Raw genomic sequence first — 22,586 nt, 5'->3', positions numbered from 1 at the left:
TAAAATGCTATAAGTCTACATAAAGTGCTATCTAAGGGGCTAGGGCAAGTGCTACGGGCCATGATGGAGTCTGAAAAGGTGGGTTTTCAGACTACGGCGGAAGATTGGGAGTGAGGCTGCAGTTCTGATTGTAATGGGAAGTGCATTCCATAGTTTTGGAGCCAGAAGGGAGAAGAGTTTGGGACGTGTGGAGCGTTGTCCCAGCGTTTTTAGTGAAGGTACTTCCAGCGCGGGAGGGTTTGTAGGGTTGGATCATACTTGTAGTTGTAAGATATGAGAGAGCCATGCCTTTGGTTGCTTTGAATGCCAGCATCAGAGTTTTGTATTCTGTGCGGGCAGCGACCGGGAGCCAATGGAGGGAGCGGAGAAGGGGGAGATAATTTTGGCTGGTTGAAGACCAAGCGAGCTGCGGCATTTTGGATCAGTTGGAGAGTTTGCAGAACAGCTATTTTCAGCATGTAGGACGTCGTACAGCGAAGCATAAGTCACTTCACTTTGTTTTTAACCGAGGCGACAAACACAGACACCTGGCTCCTCGATGCAAAATAAACAGTTAGTGTAAGGGACAGTAGGTCGGGAAAGGGTATTGATAAGCTATGAGCTTTTTTTGGTGGCACGTTCTGTTTAATCCAACTACAAGTTTACCTCAGTGTTTGGGACATATTCTGTGTCTGCGTTAGTGAGACTCGCTAACGCACTGGACAGGGCTACGTGGATGAGTGACTGAGCTCACAGAGCTGCGAGCACCACGGCAGAGACAGATTACATTAATTTGGACTCAGATTTATTATGCTTTTAGCAGGACTTTTGGCTTTGTGCAGTGCCGTGAATACCCTAGTAGTTAAAGTGAAAACCGATTTATGTTTTTGACGTCCAAATAAAATAAATCGCGATGTCTATTTAAATTCGATTCATCGTGCAGCCCTAGTATACATTTAAAACAAAAAAATATATCTCTGGTCCGTGTCAGCACGATCTGCTGGAAATGTTTTCACTTTTTTTTTATTCTACATTTACCATGACACAGTCATGTACATACTGTATATCCCATCCTTTATCTAATGGCCTGTTCCAACTCTCCATTCTAGTACATGCCCTGCACATTCTGTCTGCATCGTCTGGTTAAGATGTCCTGTATGGATTACAACCGCTGTTCTTCCTCCTCATTTGACTTCTGTATCACTTTTGGAACAAATTTTCCCATATAGCACTTCTGGGATCCTTAGCTTGTAGAGTTGGTATAACGCTTGGGGTACTGTATCTATTTATAATGCCTGCAGCCTTGTAGCATTGTTTTTGGTATCTGTGCATTTGTGTCCAACTCAGGATATGACGGACCAATCATGTTCAACCGGGGTCAGGCAAAGGGAATGTCCGCTTGGCCATGAGTGATATTGCATGTACATACATACAGTATGAGCTTTAGACAGTATATTAGTTGTCTTGTCAGGACCAGAGTGTTTTCTCAATGGAAGAGTAGGGTGATCACCTCTAACCACCTTGGAAGTGTATATTGTAATAACATACATTGCCATACAGATTGGATAAAATCACGTTTTATTCATTCAGATACGTTCTAGGTAGGGGTGGTGTCATTGAAGAAAGGGTTGAGCGGTGATTAGCAGACCGTCTGCTTTGTCGGTAAGCTGCAGGCCAACAATACATGCATGCATGCAGATTTATGCATCATGTTTATATAAGCAGCATAACAAAGCCTTTGTGTTGTGCACATATACACTTTGATCCTGTCCATATGGAAATATTTAAATGCATTTTTCTCCATTCAGCATACCTTTGGTAATTATTATAGTCATATACGGTGTAGGCCATGTTATTTTAGTCTAACTTAAAGCGTCAGCAAGCAGGCTGTGCACAGATGGTGGGTAGACTTTGTTTGTTTAGGCCTTAGGGCACTAAATGACGACATGTCACCTCATCTACACAGGCAAGGAGCGAGCGTTCCGACGCCCCGACGGCGATATCGTGCGTGTCATGTCCTGACATGTAGCGTCGGTCATTGCGCTGCGATCTAGCCTTAACCAAACAAATAACAAATAAATAGTAGCGTGTAGATCTCAACCAGGGGGGCAGTCAGCCAGATATTTCGTGAAGCCTCATTTGAAATCGGTAGTTCATATAATGGCCTGTTGTGGCGCTGGACTGGACCCAAAAAGCCCCATAGCTCCATAGAGGCCCATGTATTTTGGCCCAACTTCACCTAGACTGTATTACCTTAATAAACATGGTCATGAATACTTTCTTCTTCCAGTCACTAGTTTAAAGTCTCATTTCTAATGTCATAATATTCTTTTTGGAAAATTATGATCCCATTAATTAAAAAAATTACCATAAAGAAAGAAAAACATCGCGTATGTTCTGAGGGGCGTGGCTACCGTTACAGTCTATGATCGGGATTCCCCTCCCACTCGAGTCAAAATAAAAACCAACGGAGAAGAAGGGGGGAAGTCCCGCCTCATTGTCTGGGCAGCCAATGGCCAGCTGGTCCAAAACGGAGCCAGCCAATGGCCAGCTGGTCCAAAACGGATCTAGAAAGATGGCGACTTACATCAGGAATTACCATATTATTACAGGCTTCATTTTACGTTCATGTTAGACCCGTGGAACGCTTTGTCCATATTTTTTACAGTCTATGATCTCAACCAATAAAAGTGTTTGGGGCCACGAAACCCTGATCAAATAGGGACTATCCGAGCGAATATAGGAGGCGTGGACGACGGCGCGTTGTCGCTCGCGGTGTGTCAGGACAGTCGCAATGAAAAACATTGTATTCTAATGAGCCAAAAACGTTGAGAACCATTGGTGTAGATGAGGTGTGTGATGTCATGAGGCCCATATATATATATATATATATATATATATATACAGTGGGTACACTTCACACGAGTGTGATTTTTATGTAGACCTGTCTTACACTTTGTCTGAGTGTGATCGTTATAAATGCACGTTCATTCTTTTCTCATGGAGCTGAGTTTTCTTTCAAATATGTTTGAAACACTTAATGACACTTAAAAACATAATATTGCACCCAATTGTTGATGCTACACAGGAGGACTATTTAGCCTACTTTTAGACAATGCAGTCAAAAATTCTGACTGCTTAAATTATATTCTTGCCCACTGATTTTGCTTTTCTTTTCCCCACAGACATACTCTGGACTTTTCTGTGTGGTCATAAATCCATACAAAAACCTGCCCATCTATTCGGAGAACATTATTGAGATGTACAGAGGGAAGAAGAGGCATGAAATGCCACCCCACATCTACGCCATCTCAGAGTCTGCATACAGATGCATGTTACAAGGTAGGTCTGCGTCGGTGCCATCTCAGAGTCTGCATACAGATGCATGTTACAAGGTATGTCTGTATGCATACAGATTAGGGATACTTACTGCCCTTCATGCCGGCTGGTATATAGGGCAGCAATAAAGGATCTCCACTTCAGTCTGTTCTGGGCCAGCATCTTTATAGATCCACAGTTATGATGCAGGGTCTTCAACTCTCCCTCCACTGTCCAGGTGTTCTTGGGTCGGCCTCTTGTTACGGAAACAGATTAGTGATGTTAATCGAATAATCGCTGTTAACAAATTAACCAGTTAATAATGAATCGAAAATTCCACGGTTCTATCATTGGGTGGTTTTCTGTGCTGTCTGCACGTGCACGTGGCAGAGGAACGCACATTTGGCCTATCGGTCACATGACGTTTTATGTCGTCATTAAGTGCCCTACAAGACATTACAGTCCATAGACAAATTGCATCATAGTGCTCTAAACAAACATAGACTTGGCTGCCATATGACGTAATAAAAAACCTCTGGCAGGGCCTGAATTATTTCTTTATTTAGCTGGCATCAAATGACCTAATGTGTCCTGCCAGTTTAAAGCAATGTAGCCATGATAGTGGAGGATGTCCTCAAAAGGTCCCGGTCGTTTGGGAGCCTCCAGATAAGAGCAGTAGCTTGACTGGGAGGATGAGACCAGTGTGAGCGGAGAGAGCCTGACCCGCATTGTGCTGGACAATGGGCTCTTTGTGAGGGCTGACCAGTGGGTGTGACGACAGTCATCAGGACGTCCTCTCCACAGAAGGAGGCGTCCATGGTGTCAACAGAGCTCGGTGTTGGCGGTCCCTTTCAGAGAGGCAGCGGTGTAAACTATGCAATGCTTCCTGTGGGTTATACTATTTCAATTGTATCCCCCCCCCATGTAAATATATATGTTTTATTATCAATGGTAATTCATCGCTCTTAAAAATGATTTTCATGCATGTCAGCCACGCAGACAGTGAGAAAAAATGTGCCATGTTGTGCTGCAGTAATATAGAAAAACATCAACTGAACATCAACCAGGACGAGCACATCACCAACAAGCGTCTGTACGGGGCATTACCAAGTGTATCAGAGACACAGCAGTAAGGAGGATGACACTAGCTGGCCACTGCCACAGATACCAAGAACTCCCGGCCAAAAAACTTGTACTGTGGGAACCAACCCATGGGCATCGATCGAGAGGACGTCCCACACCTACCTATGTGGACGTACTAAAGAAAGATGCTGGTGCAGAAAGCACAAATGAGCTGGCCAGATGTATGGAGAACCGAGATGACTGGAGACGCAGATGGAGGGCTCGTCTAAGGATGACGTAGAGAGAGAGTTACCTTGTGAATCGTAATCAAAATGCGAGGGGGTGTGTGTGTGACACAACTGCCCATCCCCATGTACCTGGGGGCGGGGGTAGTCTCTGTCGTCTTTCAAGGTTGGAAGGATAGAAACATGCATGTTGTGTTACAGACATGTCATTGTTCGTTTACACAGTACACTACAGGCACAAAAACACCTCTGAACTGTCCAGCAGCAGACTTTGTCCTTGGAGCTATTTGTACGTTGTTTTTTTGTTGTTTTTACTCCAGTTTGCACAGCTAGTACTGTACCGCCTTAACTCCCTCCCCTTTCTTCACACACCATAGGTCTGTCTCACACATTAGATTTCTGCATGGATGGAGTGTAGACATACAGTATGGGGGCAGGGAATAGGGATGTTTGAATGAATGACATTCTGAATCAGAGCCATGCGTGTTTCTGCATCGTTGCAGTGATTTAAAAGAAGTGTCGACCTCAACCCTTAAGCCTGTTCGCAAGCAAGCGTGTGCAACTGCGCATGCACGTCTCCGATGACACATGCCTGACCTGTCTCTGCAGATGTGCTATTATTCCCTCCCATTTCCCGGTCGTGGCTGTACCAGCATTACCAGTATATATAGCGTCTGAAAAGGAGGTTTGTAGGTTGGAGATTAGTCCGGAGCAGCTGCTGCTCAGCTGTGGCCCCGAGCATTTCACTAACCTGCTTCTGAACTCAGTGAATATCCAGCTGTATAGATTAACGCTGGTATGTTTTTGTCACCGGGATAAGTAAACATTGTTATTGATATCACCCCCGCTACCTCATAGTGTTATTGGGTGGCAATCACATTTTGACTTTATTGATGTGTCAATTTGAAGTTATGACTGTCCATGATTTGCCTAAGATGGCTTAAAAAAACATTTTATTTTATTACTGGGAAAGCAATGGCCAAAGGGTGTCTAAACCTTACAGGTCTGTTAATTACCTCAGCTTTTCTGAGTATTCCAGTGGAAGGGGTTAAATGAGGTGTGACTTCTCAAAGGCCAGTCGTGTGAGTAGACCACCAGATCTTTGCCACACATCTGTTATTGATCAGATGTCCAGATACTTGCCATAAGTCTCTCCCCGCCGCTCTGCAAATGGTAAATCCATTCTAGTGAGTGAGTTACAAGAGGCTAATTTTAACATTTCTGGAAATGTGTCGTTCGGAAATCCTGACGTTCACCTGAATGAAACCATATGTTGGAGTCAGCATTTCTGATGAGTTCCAAGTGTGGACAACGGGACAAAACATTCTGTGCTGGAGTCCCTCTTAGAAGGGAGAAAGATGCCAATCTGGGCCGTATTCTTTTCCTGGTGTTAAGTCAGGGCACTGGGTCAAGTCGAGCGCCATCCATCTGGGCTCAGTAATCTTTAGAGCTGAATGCAGTGGTCTGTTCCAGCACTTAAAAGAAAACAAATTGTATCGGTTCTCTAGTCGTGCCAAAGAGACTTATTTGATTTGATTGACTTCTTTGATTGTTTCTATCAAGAGGAAAGTCCCAAGCATTTCTCATTGAGACGCAGGGTGTAGCCTGTGTCGTCTAGACTGTGAAGAATGTGATGGTGAGATTGAGACGTACAATATGATGGTAATGGACATATCATTTCTTGGAAACAGTGGTGTAAAGTAACTAAGTACTGTACCTTTACAGTACTGTACTACTTAAGTAACATTTTGAGGTAATTGTGCTTTACTTGAGTATTTCCAATCCAATACTTTTCCTTCTACTCCACTATCTCAGATCCAAATATTGTACTTTCTTTACTCCACTATTTATTTGAAAACTGTACTTACTAGTTACTTGCAAAACATACATTAACCACTTCAGCCCTATATACATTTCAGACATTTGAAAATAGCCGATCTACAAGCTCACAATGTGTCGAATCGTGACACATTGTGAGCTTGTAGATCTGCTATTTTCAAGAAAATGTTATACATTTGAATTTTTTAAATGAGACATTCTGCATAATGAGTACTTTCTACTTTTTTTTTTTTTTTTTTAAGATATTTTTTGCGGCTTACGCCTTTATTGATTTTTTTAAGGGATAGAAAGTAGGCTGACAGGAAACGGGAGAGAAATGGGGGGATGACATGCGGTAAAGGCTGTGTCGGGTCCGGGAGTCGAACCCGCGGCACACCGCGACTGGATCACCAGTCCGGTGCCCAGACCGTTACGCTACGGCCTGGGCCCGTACTTTCTACTTTTGTTACTTTAAAAACACATTGATACCAGTACATTTTGAATTCTGGACTTTTACTAGTAACATAGTATTTCAATATTGCAGTATTGATACTATTACTTAAGTTAAACCTTTGAGTACTTTTTCCACCACTACTGGGAACCACTGCAGACCTTGGCCCACCTGGGACCGATCTGTTAACGAGCAGGCTTCACGATTCCTTGATACCCTACCAGCCCCACAGCTTTGTGTGGACAAAGCTCTCAACTGCGTCGGATCAGAACACACCAAGCACGCAAGAGTACAACATTTCACAGGGATTTACACAACATTTCAAAGGGATTCCTTTGAAGTGCAGATGGAGTCGGGTGTTCCTTATGGGAGCTATTGTCGGCTGAAATGTTTGCGCTTTCAAAGACGTCTTGGAACGGATGTGGTTGTGGATGGTTAAAGTTCGCAGATGGGGGACTAATTGTTTGAAATTGATCCACAACTGTGTTGATCCTAACATTTGTCCACATAATTTTAACGGTGGTTGTGTACATACTAGCACAGCTGCTTCAATTAGTTGTATTGCTATCGCTACTGGCAATTATTATCTCCACTAGGCTGGAACACCAGGGGTGGGGATTGTTTTGGCCCGTCTGTCAGAAAGGCAGAAACAGTCCGTTGTACGAACTCTATTTACCCCCACAGCTTCCTTGTGTCCTGATGGCCTCACCCAATATTCCTTTCCTTTCCTTTATGTTATTGTTGGCTTGGTATAGGGCTTTTTGCTTCCCTTCAACTCTGGTAATGTTGGCTGTGTGAGGGAGCCATCGTGTTGTCGATTTTTATTTTCTGTAGCTTTTAAAATATATTATTATTTGCTGCTGACATGGCTGCTTACACCGCTCTAGTCGTACTGCCGGCCGCTCAAGTACTAGGGCTGCCGGTCAGCACTAGTACTCTGTTATGATCACGTGGCCTCTGCTGCATGCTGGAATTGCTGGATAGAACAAAGTGCTCAAGTGGAGTACTGGAATGAAGTGCCTCGATCGGAGCGTTGGTCGGTAATTTTAGCTGTAGTCCGATCCATGTTTTTTGGCTGATATCACTCCGATATCCGATCAGATCGCGGCGTCCCTATCTCTCCTATGGTACCACATCAATACAGCATGGAATTGAAGCAAAATCTTATCCAACGATAACAAAATATTCTAAGTTTTGGTTCTGAGAGGCTACAGTAAATATCATCAAATAAGATTGGGTCCGTGGCTCAAATGATGAATAAATAATGGACCTTGATATGAAAACGGTTGAAAACCACTGTTGTAAACGATCTGTGTCCTGCCATTAGAGGGCCTGAACAATAGCAAGGCTATAAATATGAAGAGTGGTCATTGCATTGCACTGTGCAATTCCTCCTCTGGGTGTATGAATAAATCATTGTCTGTAGACATATGGGAGGAGGGGGAGTGAGCTTTTGATGACTCTAGGAGAGGATGGAAGCCCCAAAGGGCCTCGAGACCAAGACCTGGCCATTTCCTTCATCTGGCCCAGGCCACACTCCTTTCACTATCGCATTGATTTATTGTTTTAGTAAAAGCTGGATGATCTCAGAAAAATGTAAATAAAATCACCGCCAGTCTGTCCACCTTTTGTTATATAAGGATGTGATCGAAAAGCAAGAATATGTGAAAAGTTGGACCCGCAGTGAAGTCAATATATATCACTCCCTACATGTAAAAAGTGCCACGGAAGCTAATATGTTGGCTATCGTTGAGGGTTATACATCATGCAGCCTTTCAACATCATATAAACGAGTACTACTGTATATAAAAATATGTATAGTAAAAAAAGTTGCACTTGTGGTGATAGGCTTGCCTTTTTTTTTACAGGGGCCAGTTTCTAATTGCAGCCACCTGTAGTGCTCCTTTAGCACCGAACTGTTGGTAGGGCATTCCACATTTTGGTGCCATAGCAGTAGACCAAATGTAATCCCTTGTTTGAGCTAAATCTGGGTTGAACGTGATTTGTGAAGTTCCCTCTGGTGTTGTGTTTGTGGATGTCTAGTTTGCCAGGTTCATGGGTGTCTTTGTGGTGTAGTGAATCTTGTAGACCGGGCCCATTGAAACAGTTGATATATTGAAACAGTATTATAGAGGAATGCAGTTTTGATATTCAGCAGGTGGCCGACTTAACGTGTCCTCTACTCTCACTCTGAGAATCTGGTGAGGTCACCGTTGGAACTTTGAGGTTTTGTGAGTAATGAAATGTCCCTTCATACATCTCTGCGCCAAATTCCTGTCTGTGTGGTGCTATCCCTAGCTATAGTGCGTGACAGCTGATTCGGTTTTTCTGGCCTTTGCCATCGGTCTTTGACTCATCTGAGAAATATACAATATGGACCCTGCCCTGGTGTTGTTTTTATAGCCTCACTCCTTCATAAACCCCTGGGGCTTCCATAGGGACAGCAGATTACATTTCGCTTTGTAGCTATAGCTAATTCTGGGACTTCATGTCCCAGAACCTTCCTTTATCCCTGATTTAAAAAATAATGAAAAAACTTTATTTTCTAGCTTTAACGTGCTGAATTCTCCAGTTCCATAAAAGATAATACAGTCCTTGATCTGTTTTTCTAACATCAGCCACTGGCAGGAAAAGGGCATATTTGACCTGATTATTTCACAGAGTTCCTGTGATGATACTTTGGGACATATTAACATTATGAACCATTCCAAGAGTATCTTAATTTTCCACATAGATATTTTAAGAATTGTCCACAAATATGCTGGAAAATAGATTTACCATACTTTTTTGTTATTTTGAAACATACTGTAGCACACATTTCCTTTTGGGTTTGGAACTCTGGAATTTGGCACCCCTACCTAAACATTAGCTAAGCGTTACCAGTCCTAATCACATAAACAGCACAAGTAAATATCCAGAACCTCTTGTCAGTTTGTCTCCAATATGATGAATCCCCTTTATCAAATATCTCCTCTGTGGAAATATGGGTTTCTCCTCAGAAACACATCCACAAGTATGGTGAACCTGCATTTTGTTGGTGTTTTCCACTTCCATGGTCCCTGGCTGTATTACGGTACCAACTCTGTTCTGTCCATTATCAGAGGCCTTTAACTGGATGTGTCAGTGTCAGTGGTGTCACTATTTTGGACATGTCATATACGTTTAAGCAATTCAAAATTTTCTTTGTTGATCGGTCAAATACTGTTTTGTTCCCCTATCCATGTGTCCATGTGTGTCTTTTGTGTGAACCTTGAACACAGCTGGACCGATCAGCATCACATTTGACATGCACTCCAAATGTTTCAAAACTGAGTTATGTTGGTGCTATAACAGCTTGCTTTACACTATTTGGCGTATAGGTCGCACACTCAAAATGGTTTTCCCCCGGATTCCTTGGCTCATGACACAACATCCCACAAAGTCCACAGCCTTTCCCCTTAACTCCATTTTCCACCATTTTGCAAATTGCTTCAAAAAATACTTTTTACTAGTACTCATCATGTTTCATTCAGATTTTTCCTATTACATTCCAGTTGGCAATGATTGCCCATTTGCCCCCAAAATGGCAAAAAGCATTGTGAGCTTGTATTCATTCTCACTGCATAATACCGTACGATGAAGTACTGGATACTATATACTATAAAATCCAGTCGGTGAAACTGTCTCAACTAATCCATTTCAAATATTTGTGTAGAATGTAAGATATGGGATGGGTATTCTGTCAAACACTGAATGCTTTCATTAATCCCTGAAGGACTTGGAGTATAACCGCCCTGGAGTTCTGATAATAAACATCTCTCTAGCCAAACAAATCTCCAGAAACGGTTTATAATTTGCATTCCTGTGCTGTGGATTACAAACTGTCATCATATTTTAGATTCATGACAGTACTTGTGTTCCCTCTCAAAATGTGCTCTGAGTCAAATCCCAGAACCTATAGGCATATAATTCACTCAATACATTATTATATATTTTTTAGTTGACGAACATTTTTTGTCATAGTTTTAGTCGACAAAATGATTAAATGAACACTGGTAGAAAGTGCTGCTGTGTGGAGTGGAATGTATGGAATGGAGTTGGTCGCTGCATTAATCCAGCGAGGGAGCAGGGGGGTCAGTGAAAGGGAAGCAATCTGCCCACAGTGTCCAGTAAAGCCAGCGTCCTCGCAGTCTGATGACCTGTTGGGGGTTCCCCTGGACAGGACTGGACTGGACTGGGCCAACAATAAGCACTTATGTGGCAGGGAGACATGCACAGTAAACAAAAATCATCAGTGTTCTACAAAAAACAAAAATCAGTAATGTCCTATAGTATAAATGTATATTTAACTTATCTTTTTCTTTAATAACTTCTCCTTGATGGCACTCAGCAGTTGTTGTATGATGCCGAAAAATCTGTCGATGACATTCTACTCCATATTTACAGCCTAAAGGCAAGCCTTTTATTATTTTATATAATAGCAGACAAGCACAGCGGAGAGAGAGTCGGAGTGACATGTTTCAAGTTTATTGGACATGCAGCAAATCTGTGAGCTGAGTTTGTTTCCCCCACATCTCCTGACATCATTATAAATTGTTATTTATGCTGCTCACATAGCTGGTGGAATGCAACCTGACGCAATTTGCATCTTGTGTTTTGTGCAATAGATTGTCTAAATACTCTGGCCCTAATTGCGGTGTAGTTTAGCATGTACAGTAGCTTGATATTTCGGTTTGTGCATGTTAAAGGCATTTGAGATTCCTCTTCATCCCAAAACTTTAGTGGGATTAGATTAGGTTATGAAAAAGTAATTGTCTATCCTCCCAGGTTTTTATCCTCACTTTTTCTTATTTATTTTTTTAAACTAATGATATCATAGAATATATCCAAGGGCTGTCCTTGAGGCTCCCCCACATAATGGAGTCATGTGAAGCTGGAAAGAACATTATCGATCATGCCAAACACTTTAAAGTAATGTTGCAGAAGTTAAGAGCCCCTGTTTGGATAGCTCTCGTACACACACACACACACACACACACACACACACACACACACACACACACACACCAGAGGGTCCTCCGGTCTGCAAGAGGGGCTAGTAATCATCAGCGTTTTACAGTCTGGAGTCGCTGTAAATGTCACAGTCGTGTTGGAAAAGTCAGTGCACGGAAGTGAGGACAGTCCTTTGACTGGCTGGATTGTAAATCCCAACCTCATGCCTGCTGCTGCTAGGCAGATAGTGGAGAGGAGACACTGGATCTATGGCCGTGACCGGAGCTGTGTTTGTGTCGGACAGAGATAGGGATGTGAATGGACATGCACCAGGATGGGTGGGGTGGGAGGAGTGCGTGCGTGCGTGCGTGCGTGCGTGCGTGCGTGCGTGCGTGCGTGCATGTGTATGGCAAATTTGCACGCAGAACACCTTCTTATATTCTGCATTCTGCACTGTCCGGTGTAAAGGAGCAACTTGGACACTCAGGCATGAAGGAAGCATGAGTTCAAGTCCGTTGCTCTCCCCAGGTTGGCGGAGGGTGTGTAGAGCCCAGGATCACATTAGATAATTGACACGGGGTGAAAAATGGGTTACAAAATCGTGGGATAAAAAGTATTAAAAAAAATATATATTCTGCATTAAGATGCTGTGCAGAGGTGTGTGTTTAGGCCAACACATCATGTTAACGGGAAGTAGTGCTGTCCCCGATGGCTCATAAAGCTGTCTCCCCGTCACTTCACACTGGTCACATGATCATGAGTCATGACCCGCCGCCACCTCAGCTCAAAGGAACACAGTCAGCATTCTGCTCTGCAGACAGCCTTCCCCTCTGGCAGAAGAATCCATCCCTGAGGCAATGTGTGTTTTTAGATAATGCAACACACACACACACACACACACACACACACACACACACAGGGCTGTCTGTCTTACAAATTTAGGTTGAACATTAATTGTCACACTAATAATTGCGTTGCATTACCTGACGAATGCCGGAGAGGCCGAACGCTCTTTTTGTTTTTTACTGCTCTGTTATTAAATTATTTTGGGAGCATTAAGAGTGTGTGGACCTTGTCTTTTTCTTTACCGTTGATCTATTTTTATCCAGCACCCCTCTCGAAATGTTTGGATGAGCGTGCTGTGCACCCCTTGGCCACTATTGATTTTGGCATTGAGCATTGGAACGTAATTCTTACTGAATGACAAACTTCACAATAGATTCTTTTTCCCTGGCTCAACAGAGGAGTAGAAGAAATTTGAAAAGAAAAGGGAATCCCACACACTGTCTTCACTTACAGCATTTTATTGAGCAACATTTCGGTCGTTCAAACCTTCATCAGGCATCACCCTGCTCAACAGAAACACAAGAGATGATATATACTTAGTTGACCGCAGTCCCCCAGGGTTCTATACTAGGCCCCCTCCAATCACGTGCTGTGATCTGCTATTTTTGCCAAATGTTAGTTGCTAGGGTTCAAGTGGTGAAAGTAAAAATATATAAAATAATCTTTGAAAGATCACAGCAGCAATATTCAGACGCCTTTAAATCCTGATAATCTTCAGCGAGCTTCTCCTTTTCATGTGGTAGCATGAGGTCTCTACGCCCTACTAAATATGTTGAGTGTGGGTGTGAGATCAATTACTGTTGATTTGTTGCACCTTTTGTTCTCGCGCAACAGAGTGTAAACCACACGGGCAGGCACACGCTGTCTTCTCTACCGCCACAGCTGCCAGGTTTGATGTCGGTATGTTACATTTACCACTTATTGGATCACAGTGACAGTTTGGAATTGAAAGACTTGATTTCAAGCCTTTGAATCTCACTGCTACTGTATCGGGTTGACAGGAAGTTTAGATTGTAAATACCCAAGTGAGTGCTGAGTCAGCGCAATAAGCCACTTTCAACCTGCGTCCATATTGATAATAACCGATCTACAAGTGCGATGCGTTGTGATCTTGTACATTGGCTATGCCCCCCCCACACACACACTATTGTACGATGAAATGTAGCCAAGGGCTTAAGTGAGTAACGCATCTCTGATCTGTTAACGTTAGTGTCTGACTAGCCTAGGTACCCAGGCTTTTATTTTCCTTTGCATTCTGTGTCTGACAAGAAGCAACCTTCCCTTATGAACCACCCTACCAATTCACTAATGCACTGTTTCAACCCTCCCTTCCCTTCACCAAAAACATGAATATCTCAGATTAAACGCTAACTCATTCAATTAGATGTGGATTTCCTGGATGCCACTGATGGTATTGATGATGATGACTGCTGATGTCAGCCCCTCTGACAACGAGGTACTCGCTCATTCTGTCAGTGGCATACATGCTGTGCAGAGACTAAGCCAACGAGCGTTTGAGCGTTCTGCCCCAGCAGTCAGCCAAGAAAGGAATTTCACACACAGGCCACGGTTGTGCTGATCAGTCGCAGAGAGCCTGAAGAGCCAACATGACATCCAGTTTACAATTTACAATTCAGGCATTTAGCAGACACTCTTAATCCAGAGTGATTTACCGTAAACGAGGAAATCACAAGGTAATGGTATCAAATGGTAATCTAGGATCATAGGTAAATCAAGAACCATCATCATCAGTCTAAAGTAATATAAAAAAAGATCAATCATTTGTATGTTAACCCATTCTGGGCGGGAACCCCTTTTGGTGTTTGAACCCTTCTGGACGGGAACCCCTCTTAGTGTTCTGTACAGTATGTACAGTAATCAAAAATGTAAAAATGTTGATGCTGCTATATAAATATTTTAAGTTTTTCATAAAACATTTTTTGAATCGGCCTCAGTCCAAACTATCAGTCTACTTTAAGCCATACTTGATACATACTGTATCAAGAAAAGGATGCCACCACTGGAGGGGGCATCCCTCCTACAGCCATGATATCCTCATTACCCATCCCTTACGGGAACAATCAGACACAATTTCATTGCCACATGACCTTGCATGTGTTCAGTCCGATAGTCCGACGGTCATTAGCCCGACACCCCAATAGCATATACCCTAAACGTAACCTCATAAGAAGCCACGGGTTAGTTTTAACCTGCCACAGGTTAGTTTTAACCTGCCATGCATGTCTGGAACCACGGGCTAGTTTTAACCTGCCACAGGTTAGTTTTAACCTGCCACACATGTCTGGAACCACGGGCTAGTTTTAACCTGCCACGCGTGTCGGGAGCCACGGATGTGTTTTAACCCAGTCATGGGTTAGTCGGTGACACCGGTGTTGTCGGACTGTCAGACTGTTAGTACGTCTAACCAACAAATGCACCCCAATAACCTAACTGATTGCACTGCAGCAAGCAATAAAAATGCATCATGCCATCACAGAAAGATTATGTAATCACGATCAGATGTGGATTCTTCTTCCATCCACTGCATATTCTCAGAAATAAATCATCTTAACTTTTCAGCACAAGGGACTACACTTGGTGTGTCAACCATAAGAAAACCATTTGTTTATATATATTTTTGGGCCTTTTTCTGCATTCATGATAGATATGTATACAGTAGAGGTCATCGTGATCGGAATTCAAATCTGCGACACGCTGTCAGGCTGGATTAGCAGCCTAGGTGCCCAGATGGTTACACCAGCCGTCCAGGCCCAAAATACAGGGAACCATGTTCTGTTCACTAGCCCAAAAATACAGCTTAAGCCAGTCAGTCTGTCTATCCAAGACTTTCAAGTGCAAAACTAGAGCTGGTGACAGGCAGCTTACCATGGATTGCAGTGTTTCCTCTATAGCACATAATAATTGTGCGTTTCCCTGGATTCTGGTAGGTGGGAATCAGAAGTCCTTTATTTTAGGTTCAAATTGATTGAAATAAATGTCAGAAAGAAGAAATAAAACGTTGCATGTTGGTCTGCAGCTCCTTTAGCCTCTGTTCAGTTAGTAAAGAGATTTAAAACATACATTATACAGGTACAACTAGACAAAGTGCCAATCGGCACAGGTCTCCACCAGGGCAGGTCAGGTTGTGGCCTCATGGTGGCGCTATAACAGGCTGTTGAGGAAGATTTGGGCCGGAGGTTCGTGTTGGAGGGATGCAGGTACAATGTTTTTCCATGTGTGCATACATAAGTTGTATACAGATCGATGCAGTTATAGCTAAAAACAGGAATTGGCCTGTTATAGCGCCACCGTGAGGCTGATTTTGAGGGAAAAATTGTGGCATGTCGTCCTCGGCCTAGTGAAAATGTGCGTGTATAATTTAACGGAAATTGCACACTGTGTTTGTGATTTGTGGCCTTTTTTGGAAATGGACGAATCGTGTGAGCTTTGGAAGCCAATCTTAGCCAATCAGGATGGAAGATGGGAAATGGTGGCGCTCCGTGTTGATCACATGACTATGGAGATAGTGTATACCGATTTGCGTGAAATGTGGATAAAATCTGAAGGAGTAATAATAGAAAATGTGTTTTACATATGTCGGCCTCCTGGTGGCGCTATAAAGAGCAGATGTGAAAAATTCCAGACAAAGGTTTTTCCTTGGCCTCTAGGGAGTTGGCATACAAAGTTATCCACAGATCCGTGCAGTTAGAGGTAAAAACACTTTTCGGCCAGTTATAGCGCCACCTTGAGGCTGAGTTGAAATTGTTCATGTGGCATTTCGTCCTCGGCCTAGTGGGAATGTGGGTGCACAATTTCAGGGAAATCACGCGATGTGTTCATGATTTGCAGCATTTTGTTTGAAACTGAGCACTCCTGTGAACTTTGGAAGCCAATCTTAACCAATCAGGATGGAGTGTGATAAATCTGAAAGACCCGTTTCGTTGAATGGCTCTAGAGAGACTGTGTAGCAATTTGCGTGATGTTTGGACAAAATCTGTAGGTGTACTGTGCAAAAACTTGTTTTGCACAAAGCGGCCTCCTGGTGGCGCTATAACAGGCCGTTCTGGAAAGTTTGGGGCAGAGGTTCATCGTTGGCATCCAGGGAGTGTGTGTGCAAAATTTGGCATCGACCGGGTTAACGGTGGCCGAGATTAGCTGCTCACGGACACACGGACGGACGGAGTGCAAAACATACTCTCCCCACATGCCTTCGGCCTGGTGGAGACAACAACAATAAAAGATTGTAGTGGTGAGTATAGCCAGAGCTATCAGAACAGCTTCATGTTCATGAGAGCATTGCGTTACTTTTGCAGGAAACTATTCTTGTCTCCAGTATTACCTCAGTGTATTTCCATCTCCCTGTGTCAATATATGCTGTGTGTGTACATGTGTGCATGAATCCAATTTGTCGTTGATCGGTCTCTGAGAGCTGTGTTTCTGCCAACAATAGCCCACACACACAGTTCAGCCAGGCTATAATGTAACCCAAAATTACTTGAGGCTGTTTGCTGTCTGTTCTCCCTTTTCTTATTGTATGTTAAGGAAACTTGTACAGTTGTACACTGGTGTTAAAGATGTTTTCTCCTTCACAGCATAAGAAACTAGCACACAGAATCTGATCTATGTGACATTCAATGACAAATCTGTACAGTAACCTTAACTCTTCAATGCAGCATTGCTTGCTCCTTTTCCATAAAAGATTTTAACCACAAAATCTTCACCTTTTTCTTTTTTTAACCATGACACGGAAATACCTGTGGTGAGATGCTTTGAGCCCCACTGTAACTACCGAAACCTCCAAGAGAAGTAATTTAACCCTCCCATTGGATGATAAAGTTAGGGTTGCGGTGGCCATCTCAAACATTTGAAAGGAAAACTCACAAGCTTTAGCCAGGTTTGCTTTGACGTGTGAATCTCATGAGCTGCTGATAGGTGTTTGTTGATGGTGCCTTCCATGCTTCATCTCAGTTTAATACGCATTCAGCGGCATGGCAGCACAGCCTTTTACTAAAAAAGAAACTAAATCGTATACCTTGCTAAGCTTCACCACAGGCAGAGGCGTCTGGGAGAAATGCGAGGCCCTGTGCGAGATGTCGGGGGGGGGGGGGGGGGGGGACAATGTGCGCCCGCAACATTTTTGAATTAATTAATTAATGAATTAATAATTACTTTTGCCTTCACTTTCCTACAAATATTATGCCAGGTTCTCATCTCCAATGAGTAAGAAATTGACATGCACTGCCCAATTTAGCAGCTTAACAGTGTGAATGCAGATATTGTGGTCCGACTCCTCCACATTATGTTATTTTATTTGTTGTAAGGAAGCTATAGTTAACATGACATGAGTCATGTCAAGCAAGCTGTCACAGGAGGGGTCTCTGGGGCTGACACTGTCTGATGATCTATATGAGCAATTTAACTTGTCTATGTAAGTATGTATTACTCTACAACGAATACCAATGGTACACAAACCTGTTGCCCTGATCAAAACTGATATAAAACCACCACCCAACCAGTCTGCCCTGCAGTGCAGCTCAAATTACTGGTTATAAAAGTAAAATGAACAGCTGCTTGTGTTGCTGTTATTGTCTCCACCAGGCCGAAGGCATGGGGGGAGAGTATGTTTTGCACTCTGTCCGTCCGTCTGTGTGTCCGTCCGTCCGTGTGTGTGTCCGTGAGCAGCTAATCTCCGGCACCGTTAACCCGGTCGATGCCACATTTTGCACACACACTCCCTGGATGCCAACGATGAACCTCTGCCCCAAAATTTCCAGAACGGCCTGTTATAGCGCCACCAGGAGGCCGCTTTGTGCAAAACAAGTTTTTGCACAGTACACCTACAGATTTTGTCCAAACATCGTGCAAATTGGTACACAGTCTCTCTAGAGCCATTCAACGAAACGGGTCTTTCAGATTTATCAGACTCCATCCTGATTGGTTAAGATTGGCTTCCAAAGTTCACAGGAGTGCTCAGTTTCAAACAAAATACTGCAAATCATGAACACATCGCGTGATTTCCGTGAAATTGTGCACGCACATTCCCACTAGGCCGAGGAAGAAATGCCACATGAACAATTTCAACTCAGCCTCAAGGTGGCGCTATAACTGGCCGAAAAGTGTTTTTATCTCTAATTTACTTTTGTTGCCCTTTTATCCAACCACCAGATGAAGGCAAGCTGCAATGTCCTACATTCCTATCCTGGTGGAGACCTGTGCCCAGAAGGGCACTTTTTCTAGTTTGTTATAAATATTAAGTATCACATTTGCTTGATTGCCTGCAGACAGTTTGTGATCGATCAAAATTAAATTAGAAAATTGTGAAATCATGACACTGACTGATTGTCAGCATGTATATATATGCCTTGCATAGGAAAATCTACAACTACAACATATGGCCTACAGTCCATTTGCTAGGTTCAGAACGGGTAAGGACTAGTAATAAAGAAATCACCGTAAATGTAGCCACATTCCCTGTCAAAATATCTCAAAAATTGCTAAAACTAAAGAAAGCAGTAAATTAAATAAATAAACAATGATCATATTTTACTTTCTCTAATACAACCTAAAACATTAACCTTGTTTGAAAGAAAAATGTGTCCTTTGAACACAGTACTTCCTGTCCTATTTGTTTCTGCGATGCTTTGCTGACACATGGTTAGCACTGACAATGTCAAATCTGAGTGCTTAGTCATAGATGCTGAATCATTGGCTAAATGCTAAGGTTGACTTTTTTTGTATCTCCCCTCCCTCTCTTCTTTCTCCCTCTCCGTCTTCCACAGATCGAGAGGACCAATCAATTCTTTGCACGTAAGTATTCACTTATTCAAATACTATATTCAAATTAGTTTTTCTATGCTTTTTTCCCCCTTTTCTGCTCTGTTGGGTGACTTTTAAATCTCACTCGTTGTGTTGTGAACATTTTAAAGTGGGTTAAACGTGGTGGAAGAAAATGAAAAAAAAAAGAAGGTGTAAGCAATAAAAGCATTTCATTGTTTATCTATTTTTGAGTAGTGCAACCACTCTTACAACCAGGAATCTCTGTTTGTATCATGTATCATGAGCAGGAGTGTTGTGCGCATGCGTGAAATTTGCGCGTGTGTGTACAATGCGTGCCTAGCACGTAGCAACACAATGCTGCGTCGTAGAGACACACATCAATGCTGCGTGCGCTGCGTGCGTGCGGTATCGCACGTGTGTGTGTGTAGATGCGCGTACCTGCACAATGCGTGCCTAGCACGTAGCAACACAATGCTGCGTCGTAGCAACACACATCAATGCTGACTGTAGTCTCCAAGGAGAAGATAGAAGCTAACGGTTAGCATGTAGCTACAGGCTAACATTACACTGTAGTGTCCAAGGGGAAGAGGGAAGCTAACGGTTTGCATGTAGCTACAGCCAGGCTAACATTACACTGTAGTCTCCATAAAGGGTGTTTAGTAACTTATGATGACCATAAGATAACTGAAGCTACATTAATGCTTCGGTTTGGAGTTCAATTAAAACTCTAAAGTATTCAACCAGTGTGTGGACATTCTATTCAAAGTTTTCAAATGTTTAACTATAGGCATACAGTGTTGTGTACTTCAACCATTCATTATTTAAAAGATGGTATTTCAGGCAAATATTGAAGTTATTAAAAAAGAAGCCTATCTATAACAAAATACATACATAAATGGATGCACCTGGGACGTATCCTCAGTGATGTATCCCAAGGTCATCGGGGTTTCGGGTCTCGCAACATCATACCCCTCATTCAGGTGACCCAGCCGGGAGTGATCAAGTCCCGACTTACGTCCCAGTAGCTACCCTCGATAAGTCCCATTAGGGAAAAATCAGGGCCACACAATCCATTCCTCCTGAACTACTCTGCCGGGACTGGGAGGTACCATTCTGGCACATGGTATCCATCATTGCCGTAGGAAAAAAAAATCCTTGCTACCCATCCTTCCCACGAAAATAAAAATAAAATAAAATAAATTCCCTACCTACTCAGCCCAAAAATGACAGCCAATCGGAAACCAATTTTTTTTTGTGTACAGTAACTATAACAATAAATGTGTAGTTGCACCACTCAGTTCACACGGGTGTGATTTTTATAAATGGCCAGCACATAGCACTACCCACACACACCACAGTCTTTATTAGAGGTTTGCTGCTTCCACTCTGTGTATGGAACTTAGAGTATATATATATTTATAGAGAAGGCACCCAGAGGAAATCTTGAGGCGAAATGGACATAGTGGCCGAATGAAGGTATTGCAGCCTGGCCCCAAACACATGAACGCGCTGTCCGTTGACTATCATTTTACACGTTCACGACGGACGACGCTCGTGCGCGTTCAACGGCAGCGCGTTCATGCAATTCATGCATTGCAATCCGTCCCAGAATGCACTCTGTTCCTACCAGGAAGGAGGAGTGAATCCGCCTCATGCGCTTTTGAGCAACTCAATGCAAGTGGATGGGAGGAGAACTCGGGTGTCTTCTCTATAGATATATATATATACTCTATGGTATGGAAGCATACAGGCACTAGGCATAGGAAGCATACACACAACACTAGGCATAGGTGGCACATATCTTTTTATACTTTCACAACATCCTGACATTTCAGGGGAGTATACTGGTCTCCTCCAGGTCAGGTATAGGTTATTGTGGGCTAGAAATATTTAGAATTCGCCAATCAGGATGGAATATGGAAAATTGGACGGATCCATCTTGATCACTTTATTATAGAGATAATGTGTACCGATTTATGTTTGGACAAAATGTGTATTGGAAATGTCGGCCTCCCGGTGGCGCTACAATAGGCCAACTTACTGGGAGTGTGTGTGCAAAATCATTGCAATCAAATGCGGCATTCATGATTGAAGACATTTTGTTCAAAACAAGCCACTTTAGATGCCAAATCTCATGTGTTGATCACATGAGATCATGTGTACTGATTTGCGTGATGTTTTGGACAAAATATGTAATGTAAAAAAAAAAAAAAGTTTTGCAAAAGTCGGCCTCCTGCTGGCGATATAAAATATGCAGGGCAGACGTTTTTCCTTGGCCTCTAGGGAGTGTGCCAGTAAAGTTCCATGCCGATCGTTGGTGCAGTAACTGCAATTATAGTTAAAAACGTGAATCAGGTTTTTATAGCGCCACCCGAAGTTGATTTGAAGAATTTATGGTATAATGGAATTTATTTGTTCCATGGCCTAGTGGGAATGTGTGTGCAACATTTTACGGCAATTGCACGCTGCGTTCATGATTTGAGATGAGCCACTCCTGCAAACTTTAGAAGCTTAGCCAACAGACAATATCTGTAGGAGTAATAGCAGAAAACGTAGATATGCAATTTTCACTAGTTTGGGTCCCGGGCAAATGTCACGTAATTTCTCTTTTGGGTCAAATAGTCATATGTGGCAATATTTGTTTTTTATTTGTTTGCTCTTACTACTATTCACAGGTCTAAAGCTTGCATGCATCTGCACCTTAGGTCATTGAATTGGACTGGATTTGTCATAATGAGATTACTGGCCTGACTTCATTGCATGACATTCATGGTTCAATCATTACAATCATGCGTGTCTTCTTGCTCACTTCGCATTCTCGGAAATAAAAACACACTTTTTTAACTGGTTTGAATCAACTGCAATTTAACCTGGCATTAATGCACTTAGTACTGATTACACACAGTGGTGGGTTGGAACAGCAACATGAAGCCAGAACCTCCAGGCCTCTGTGGTCATTCAAAACGAATATATCATTGACAGACCTGTGAGAAACAGGAGTCTGAGAAATGTCCGGCATCACTCCTGCTCCAAGTATCTAGAGGACAGGAATGCAGCCAAAGAAAATGTCATATTAGCCATGAGCCTGTGAGACAGCTCCATGTCAATGCTTATCCAGG

At 42.8% G+C, this 22,586-nt stretch overlaps 1 protein-coding gene across 2 annotated transcripts in view; it reads left to right on the top strand.

Moving 5' to 3' along the window:
* myh10 (myosin, heavy chain 10, non-muscle) overlaps window positions 1–22,586 on the top strand; it is an 81,262-nt gene that overhangs the window by 10,983 nt on the left and 47,693 nt on the right. Inside the window, exons 3-4 of one of the 2 annotated variants that reach the window (XM_083765658.1) lie at window positions 3,165–3,321; window positions 19,470–19,497. In XM_083765658.1, coding sequence (XP_083621784.1) covers window positions 3,165–3,321; window positions 19,470–19,497 — 185 coding nt within the window. Of the gene's footprint in view, window positions 1–3,164; window positions 3,322–3,348; window positions 3,375–19,469; window positions 19,498–22,586 lie in introns of those variants that run through there. The other variant, XM_083765659.1, reaches the window with a different exon arrangement.

Source organism: Protomyctophum parallelum, assembly GCF_964188405.1.
Source record: "Protomyctophum parallelum genome assembly, chromosome: 5".
Classification (NCBI taxonomy): domain Eukaryota; kingdom Metazoa; phylum Chordata; class Actinopteri; order Myctophiformes; family Myctophidae; genus Protomyctophum; species Protomyctophum parallelum.
This window is presented reverse-complemented; position numbering and strand designations above follow the sequence as displayed.